This window comes from Branchiostoma floridae, chromosome 11 (assembly GCF_000003815.2).
Source record: "Branchiostoma floridae strain S238N-H82 chromosome 11, Bfl_VNyyK, whole genome shotgun sequence".
Classification (NCBI taxonomy): Eukaryota; Metazoa; Chordata; class Leptocardii; order Amphioxiformes; family Branchiostomatidae; genus Branchiostoma; species Branchiostoma floridae.
Genome location: NC_049989.1, coordinates 9,899,829 through 9,909,319, shown reverse-complemented (window position 1 = coordinate 9,909,319; position 9,491 = coordinate 9,899,829). Strand labels below are relative to the sequence as shown.

The window sequence follows — 9,491 nt, the reverse complement described above, 5'->3', positions numbered from 1 at the left end:
AAATGACACTCCCAACAATGGCCTTAGTTTGCAATTGCATCACAATTGTTCAAGGCATTTGTCTGTGCCCTTACCTTTATCAATTAATGCAAAATTTGGGACATTTGAACATGAGTTGATGATGTAAAATTCCCTGGCTTACAGGTGTACAATATTAGATAGTAGTTACCATCCAGGGTTTTGAGGACAGATCATTCTTGTGGCACCATCACTAACCTTGCCACAGCCTTTGTGACGTCAGATTGCTCATTGGTAAAACAACGACACAACACAAGCATTCATTTTATAGCTTTGTTGATAAACGTTCTGTACGTAACCCACTGTTGTTCTGTTCTGTGCCTTGTGGTACAGTAGTAATTTTGGCTTGACACAGTAGTCAGAAACTCTCCAGATACCTGGTATCCTAAGGAATGATATAATCATCCTGTCCTATTTAATCCAGAATGCATCCCACTCTGGCCACATCTGGAGCAAACATTTGTCCAAAGTTTCTTTAAATGTTCCAGCTTCTTTAAGAAAACATAGTCAAGTGCAATTTTGCGACATTCTGAAGGTTCCTTTTTAAAGTTTCAGCCTGGACGTAAACGTATACGCAGCATAAACGTAATTTCAATAACAGGTGTATGTGTGTGGTACGTTGTCACATTGGTCTGTGTTTGATTTAATGACCGTGGTATTGAACACTTTGGAACCTGCCCAAGTGTGAAAGCTGGTCTGACGTGTGGAGACAAAACCCACTTTGTATGATGATGGACAGTCCCTGGGACGAACCGTTTTACATATAGGGGATGATGTAGTTTGTGGTTCATACAACTTCATGTACGTCTCATTCAGTACGCTGTGCACATGTGGCCACACCAATTTATTTTATTGGTTCTCGGATTGCAGGAAAATAACTCAGCATTTGGGCTAGATAAAATTTACTAAAAAAAAAAAACAGGCATCCTGTTATAGGTCCAAGTTCTTCCACATAGAGAAGCCACAAAATTAAGTTGACGTTTCAAAGAATTTTCGACTTTTAATGCATGGATCAGCAGGGAAAACTGACAGCTAGGAAGGTAAGGAATTTGTCGATCTTCAGCTGTAGAGTGATGCCAAAACTTTATACTTTTTCACTTTTTCAACTTACCCCTTCCATTCATAGGCAAACAAACTTTCGATCCGCAATTTGTACAAACCTCTATTGATATGGCCCTTGTGTTTTCCCGTCACTCAGTCGATCTTAATTGCATCTTAATTGTCCGTTTCCCACCATCTACATAGCAACAGTCGGTGCACACGCAGAGATTGCCACATTAGAGCGCCCACCCCGGGGTAGGTACCCGCTGACCCGTGTTTAAAGTGCTTGTCACGCACGGAATGTCGTCCAGCCACTGATGACACCGACGTCGTACTGTCCCTGTCCCGTTCGGTGCGTCACGCTCTGACGCTTCTTCACATTGTCAACGTCCCTTTTTTGTGGATCGTCGGAAGGCCGCCAAATTGTGTCAGAATTGCCAGAGAATCGAGCGTTCTTTCGCCTGAATATCCACCCTGTTATATTGGACGGGGATTCGGTGACCTGCGAACTCCGACCGATTCCTGAAACTCGCGCATAGATCTTGGGGACACCGGCGCATTCAGTTGGGTTGTCGGACTAGTGTTTTTCCTACGGTGTACCACCTGTTTAAACCAGCAAGGACAACGTGGTATCGCCACTTCAAATACCCTCAGAAGGGAGGGAATATATTCGAAATAGTGTGGAGTGTGGTGGCACATTAGAAGAAAGACGGGTGCGGTTCTTGGCGTGGCGATATGAAGACAACATTACCTGAGGGCGCTTTGCTTTGATCCGACTATTAATGTTTTGAGTCATCCGGCCTTCTGTTGCGTGAGAGAAAACTGCAGCTATTATTGTGAGTACTCAGAACTAATTTGGCTGAACATTGCCTCACATAACCTTCCTGTGAGAGGCCAAGTCGCGCTCACGCTTTGAAGAGGGCTTTGCTGGCAATAATTGGACGATCCGAGTCAATCGTTGGACGATAGCAGTGCCCACCCCCCACAGCAGTTACATTTGTCGCCCAAGGAACGAGTAGCAACAGCAGTACAGGATTTGTCTACAGAATCAACGCAGTCAAGTTGTTCATCTTGCATCGAAGGTTTATGCCTGCTCCTAGACAACAACGTTACGAAGATCATCCAACAGGTGTATTTAAGCTAGCCTTCATAATCAAATTCTACTGATTCTTTGAAGTGTAATTTGGATTAGAGGATTTTGTGGCTCAGATGTGTTCAGGCTACAAAACAGGGGTTTATCGTATCTGTAATCAATTGATTCAAATCTGAAGTGACCTTCAGTAAAATTACAGTAATTTCAGAGCTGAAATATAGTCATTGCGTTTCTACCAAGACAAGACAATTGTTTGAACCGCGCTGTATTCAATTGTGTATTATTATCTGAGGTCGGAAACATTGTTGTCGTTTCGTTCGCCGTTGGAAGATTCTTTTGAATAGCATACATAACGTGATTTTCATTCATATATCAAGTTATATTAGCTGTGTCGGACATCTTGAACAATTGAGGGCGTTTTCGACAAGTGTCACAATCAGTTTACAGTGATTATATTTGTATTGATAGGATCTTTATTTATTCTTCATGATGAGTCGCAAAAACAAGACTGAACTGGGGCCTCCAGTCGGTAGGCAGTTTCCCTTCTTTATGAACGATGAACAAGTCGAGACCGAACTTACCGTCTTACAAAGGGAACGAGAGAAACTGATGAAGAAGAAAAAGGTTCTTGAGTTAAGACATGAGATAGCGAGGCTTAAGATGGAAGCCGACTCGTCTCAGCCGCCTCCACCACCTCAACTACACCGGACACAGTCACAGGGACAGAGGAGAGCGTCCCGCAGACGCAGTTCAGAGTCCAAGCGCCAGGGGGAGCCAAACACGGAGGTTTACAACAAGAACCCTTCCCCGGACATAGAGAGGTCCAACAGGGAACCCAAGACTCCTCCCAGGACTACCCCTGACGTCACACCCGAGTTCAAGAACCCACCAGGTTTGTAAGAACACTTCTGATTGGAAAATTTGAATACTAGTATTATCTCCAAGCAGACGAAAGATCCGGGCCAGTGCTCTATGTGCGTATTGAGACCTTTAAACCAAAAAGTAACGACTTTGTTTATACCTAGGTCTTACGATTTCTATTGGTCTGCGCTTTTTTGTCTTCCCCTCAAAACACTGATATCTGCTTGGATACTATCGAACGGAAGATATAATAGAGCCACAACATACATTATAGTAATCACCTTATTTAATAAATTATCTTCATAACAATTGCAAAAAGATGAAAATTAGTATGAGAGTAGTAGTGTTAGGTTGTTAATTTTCTAATACTTATGTGATTTCTTGTGTAAAGCCCTATTTTTACAATGCGGGGATGTTTTTCAATATTACATAAGAATATTCAGTTTGACCCTTTTATATACTAAAATAGTCGACGTCATTAGTTAGGGACAGGTGACAGAATCCGAAAGCTATCACTGTAAATTTCTGTCAAGTAGTTGGACACTATACTTGGGTTGATTGACAAGACAAGATATAGATATATTTTGTATACGTTCATAAACTTATTATTTCCGTTTGCATTTCCCAGGTACACCTGTTCAGCGACAGGATTCCAGGACGTCTAAGTCAAGTAGCTCAAGTCGAACAGAACCTCCTGCTACTGATCGTGATGCACCTGTGTTCAGGAACCCGCCACCTTTTGACCTGGTCGGCATGGACACCATGCGCGGGGCACCACCGGAAATGACCCCGGAAGTGTTCCCTCCCGAAGGGTCAAGGTCAAGGGGATCCCAGGAAATCGTGATGTCACCAGAGACCAGTACCCATTCTAAAGAAAAGGAGGAATTCCTGAAAAGGAGGAAAGAGAAAAAGGAAGGTTCCTCGTCCCGTCATGGCTCGGTGCGATCCACGGCGTCCTCTGTGAGACGGTTCAGCGACCTGGCCCACCAACCTAGGACGGGGACGGTGACATCTGTAAGGTCCAGCAAGGACGTGAGGGGGATCCCGTCTTTTGAATCACCTTCAGTGGAGACCAGAGGCGGGTACGCAGAGCCGGTCGCCCCTCCTCGTCATAGAAGAGAGTCTGATCCCACTAGTCCAAAATCACCCGGCCAAACAGCACTTTTCGACTTCAGCCAACCATCCGGGTCCGTACGCTCCAGGACCGGACCGCCTCCTGGGTCACCCCCTCCCCCACCACCACCTCCTCCTCATCCCTCTGCACTCCCTGCCCCCATGGCAAGTATTGCGCGAAGGAAAGGTTCTGAGCCTGTCGAGAGAAACCACGCGGTAGTTCCGGACTACAGACGGAACCCCCCGCAAAGCCCAGAAGGTGCGGTCAGTCTGGCAGAGTTTATAAAACAATCTGGTGTAAAACATCAACACAAATAGCTGAATTGTAACTGTCAAACTCGTGTCATTAACACAGTGTTAAGGTTTCTACCTCAGATGCTCCTTGAGAGGTATTTCTAGGTATATCGAAGCTGTCAAATTCTCGTAATATATTACTGGTTGATCTTTTTATCGCGTGAACTCATTAATCGTCTGAATCCCTTTTATTTCATTACCATGGTATCCAAACTGCCGTTGTGTTTTGTTATCATGATAGAGTTATGTAGTTAAGATTATAACTTTTGAGGTATTTATGTATACACTTTGTACTTATTAATATTTTGTTGATATTTTAGTTGTTTTAATAACTTTTCTTGAGTTGGAAGAACGACTTAGTTTTAAACGAACCAGGAAGTACTTCTGAGGATGTGCATAGAGAAAATCTTCCGAAAAACGTTCCCAACAAAGCAGAGCTAGAGAACAACAGCAAATATAACATGAACTAAGGTGAATAAGGTATTAACTGGCTCCGCCCCTGAGGTGTCACCAAAAATACATTGAAAACAGATTACGCCGATATTTTACCACCACTCACAATCATTTCTGGTTCATCCCTAACTCTGCAAGATGAACCAAATGAAGACAAATTGTTGTACAACTATGTTTATTAAAAAATTATATGTAATTTGTTGAGTCTTGGCTTATTATATTTCAGCCATACCATAGGTATGGTGAAATATATTGTATTCGTAATGTTTCTTTCTTTCTTTCTTTCTTTCTTTCTTTCTTTCTCCTGTCAAATCTTCAGAACACGGTATCTCCCTTGTTCCTCAACCGAATGACTTGAAATTTGGCACAAGGGTAGAGTGGGCCAATACCCTCGGACGTTTTTTTCATTTTTTCCATATCTGTCTCTTAAATGATTTTATTAAGGTTTTTTGGTCATCTTAAGACCAAAACTGTATATTTGGGCCCCCTGTACCCTGGTATTATAACCGAATGAGCTGAAATTTGGTACAGATGTGCCTTGATAAGTCCCCCATATAGATTCAATATCAGTTTTGGTGTACAGTATAACGAAATACTTATTTTTGCGATTTTTTGGTTATTTTTTTACCAAAAAAGGACACTTTTGGCTCCTGTACCTTGGTTTTAGAACCGGATGACCTGAAATTTAGTATAGGAGTGCCCTAGACATATGCGCACATGGATTCAATAACACTTGAGGCATACGGTACAATAAAATGCTCAATTTTGCGATTATTTGGCCATTTTATGACCAAAGAGTACACTTTTGGCTCTTGTGCTCTGGTTTTAAAACCAAATGACCTAAATTTTGGTAAAAGGGTGCACTAGATATTTATTCAAATGACACATGTATAATTTTTGTCATAGACTACGTCAAAATGATATATTTGGGGATTTTTTTGTCATTTTCCAATAGCCAGAGGGGTCAATGACCTTAAGGTCGTTGACCCCCAGCTGCAGATTGGACCTACTGGCATATATGTCTATTTAATCTAATTAGATAGGTAACCAATCACTTAGCCTGAATCTGTATCCTAAAGAGGGGGGGTGGCAGCCAATCAGCGAGCCCGGTGTTATCTGGAAGAGTCCATTCTTACACGGAGGGGTTCATTTTTTTTATATTCATCATTGGACTGGTGAAGTCTTTCAGTGGATGCATTTTTGGACAGGTCTATTTTGCAATTTTACAGAATGTGTGCTGGAAGAGTCTATTCTCGCACGGAGGGGGGATTTTTCAAAATTCATATTTTGGACTTTGGTGACTTCTAGTTTGTCAAAGTCTTTCAGTAGGGTTATTTTTGGACTGGTCTAATTTGCAATTTTACATGGGTGTTCTGGAAGAGTCCATTCTTGCATAGAGGGGGCTTTTTTTAAATCCATTTATTGGACTTCAGTGATTATGTCAAAGTCCTATTTTAGCGGATGTATTTTTGGACTGCTCTACTTTACATGGAATAGTCCATTTTTTGCACACGGAAGGGGGATTTTTTCAAATTCAGTTTTGAACTTATTCAAAAGGCCAAGGTTTCAGTGCGAGTATTTCTGGACTGGTCTATTGTGCAAATTCACATAGGGTGCACTGGAGTCCATTCTTGAAGGGGGGAATTTTGTAAGACTCATTTTTGGGTTAAACCGTCATTAGTAAAAGTGATTTTTCAAATGGGTGATTTTGAAATAGCCTATTGTTGCATGGGGAGGGAGATGGCTGAAATATGCTGTATTTGCTCTCAAGCAAATGTCGGCCTTTCTAGTCTATTCTTCTAGGAACCTACTAGAACCCAGAAAATAAAGGAGTGAGTTTCCGGGGATCCTGGAAAACTGTATCAAATACATGTTCTTGTTGAGATACAGACAGAAGTTAATATAGTTTACTTTTTCATAAACTTACTTCAACAATGATCCGTCCAAACTCCAAAGTGTATAGGGCTTGCTATAAAAATTGCCAGCGCGTAGGAAAATATATGATTTCATGCTGAATTGGCATTGAGGTTTGCAACTTGCACGGGGAAAATAAGTCTCACATTCTTTTTAAAGAATGACCTCTTGTCTGCCAAAAAGCAGTTACTCAAAGCAACTGGATATGATTTTGGAAACGGTCAGACATTTCAACTAGCACCCACTGATCTGGAAGAAACTGGTCCTTTTGAAAGGTCTCGCCGTTTCCAAAATCATATCCAGTTGCTTGAGTAACTGTATTTTGGCATATCTTATTACCTGGATGTCTAACCTTCATCGACGACTTCTAGTCTGTACTTCTCCCGTAGAAAGACAGTCGCGGCGCAGCGCTCTTGTGCCGTGAAAGATCTAATCCACTGCCGTTTTGCTTACCAGTACTTAGTATATTGCCGTTTTGATTATGAATTTGTGGTTACACTTAACGCGTTTGCTATGTCAATATCAATACATTATGCTTCGATGTTTACTTCTACAATAGATTTTGCAGTCCAAAGCATAGAATTTGCCAGTTCATTTCAGGTAAATTGACCACCAATTGCAGGTTTGGAATGAAAACACCTTTAAAAAACGTCGTGGTTTTGAAATCGGGTGCCTACTACTACCGAGATATGACTTAAGCACTAACCGCTAGGGTAGTGCTTAGCGGTGCACACACAAATTCTTCCGCGACAGGGGTCCGAGATAGTGCGCGAAAAAAATGTGACGAAAGGGTCTCCAGGGTCAGGGTTTGAGTTAAAATTTCTCCTAATCTGCTGCAAAGTGGCATTTAATATTGGTATGGCTAAAAAGCGTAAGAGGTGAATTGTTTTGGGTGCAAATTGCTTTTGAGCCCTTCCTTGTATTTCTACGCGTTGGAAGTGATTCGCCCGTTGACCCAGATTTACCATTCATATGCGCTCTTCGCGCGGCGTTGCTATGCCTCGCGCGTCGGGTAATTGTAAAAACTCTCGTGCTACGATTTTCTATAGTTTTTGCTTAAATCATCCTACTAGTAAGTTTATCATCTTTCAAACAAAATGCCTCTAAGCACTACCCTAACCCTAACCCTAGCAATCTCGGCAAGTAAGCACCCGATTTCAAAACGGTTTGCAGATTACAACTCTGTACCAAGATACCTTTTCAATGATACCAAGTTTGACCGACTAGAATACACTCTTGGAAAAAATGCCTCTAAGCACTACCCTAACCCTAACCCTAACCCTAGCGGTTAGTGCTTAAGTCATATCTCGGCAAGGAAGCACCCGATTTCAAAACGGTTTGCAGATTACAACTCTGTACCAAGATACCTTTTCAATGATACCAAGTTTGACCGACTAGAATACACTCTTGGAAAAAATGCCTCTAAGCACTACCCTAACCCTAACCCTAACCCTAGCGGTTAGTGCTTAAGTCATATCTCGGCAAGTAAGCACCCGATTTCAAAACGGTTTGCAGATTACAACTCTGTACCAAGATACCTTTTCAATGATACCAAGTTTGACCGACTAGAATACACTCTTGGAAAAAATGCCTCTAAGCACTACCCTAACCCTAACCCTAACCCTAGCGGTTAGTGCTTAAGTCATATCTCGGCAAGGAAGCACCCGATTTCAAAACGGTTTGCAGATTACAACTCTGTACCAAGATACCTTTTCAATGATACCAAGTTTGACCGACTAGAATACACTCTTGGAAAAAATGCCTCTAAGCACTACCCTAACCCTAACCCTAACCCTAGCGGTTAGTGCTTAAGTCATATCTCGGCAAGGAAGCACCCGATTTCAAAACGGTTTGCAGATTACAACTCTGTACCAAGATACTTTTCAATGATACCAAGTTGACCCGACTAGAATACACTCTTGGAAAAAATGCCTCTAAGCACTACCCTAACCCTAACCCTAACCCTAGCGGTTAGTGCTTAAGTCATATCTCGGCAAGGAAGCACCCGATTTCAAAACGGTTTGCAGATTACAACTCTGTACCAAGATACCTTTTCAATGATACCAAGTTTGACCGACTAGAATACACTCTTGGAAAAAATGCCTCTAAGCACTACCCTAACCCTAACCCTAACCCTAGCGGTTAGTGCTTAAGTCATATCTCGGCAAGGAAGCACCCGATTTCAAAACGGTTTGCAGATTACAACTCTGTACCAAGATACCTTTTCAATGATACCAAGTTTGACCGACTAGAATACACTCTTGGAAAAAATGCCTCTAAGCACTACCCTAACCCTAACCCTAACCCTAGCGGTTAGTGCTTAAGTCATATCTCGGCAAGGAAGCACCCGATTTCAAAACGGTTTGCAGATTACAACTCTGTACCAAGATACCTTTTCAATGATACCAAGTTTGACCGACTAGAATACACTCTTGGAAAAAATGCCTCTAAGCACTACCCTAACCCTAACCCTAACCCTAGCGGTTAGTGCTTAAGTCATATCTCGGCAAGGAAGCACCCGATTTCAAAACGGTTTGCAGATTACAACTCTGTACCAAGATACCTTTTCAATGATACCAAGTTTGACCGACTAGAATACACTCTTGGAAAAAATGCCTCTAAGCACTACCCTAACCCTAACCCTAACCCTAGCGGTTAGTGCTTAAGTCATATCTCGGCAAGTAAGCACCCGATTCAAAACGGT

At 42.1% G+C, this 9,491-nt stretch overlaps 1 protein-coding gene across 1 annotated transcript; it reads left to right on the top strand.

Annotated features, from left to right (window-relative positions):
• The first annotated feature begins 1,209 nt into the window (after nt 1-1,209).
• Nucleotides 1,210-5,069, top strand: LOC118425998 (serine/arginine repetitive matrix protein 1-like). The gene is made up of 2 exons (XM_035835203.1): nt 1,210-3,044; nt 3,642-5,069. The coding sequence occupies exons 1-2, from the start codon at nt 2,639-2,641 to the stop codon at nt 4,442-4,444; spliced, it is 1,209 nt and encodes a 402-aa protein (XP_035691096.1). The 5' UTR covers nt 1,210-2,638; the 3' UTR covers nt 4,445-5,069.
• The last annotated feature ends 4,422 nt before the right edge of the window (nt 5,070-9,491 follow it).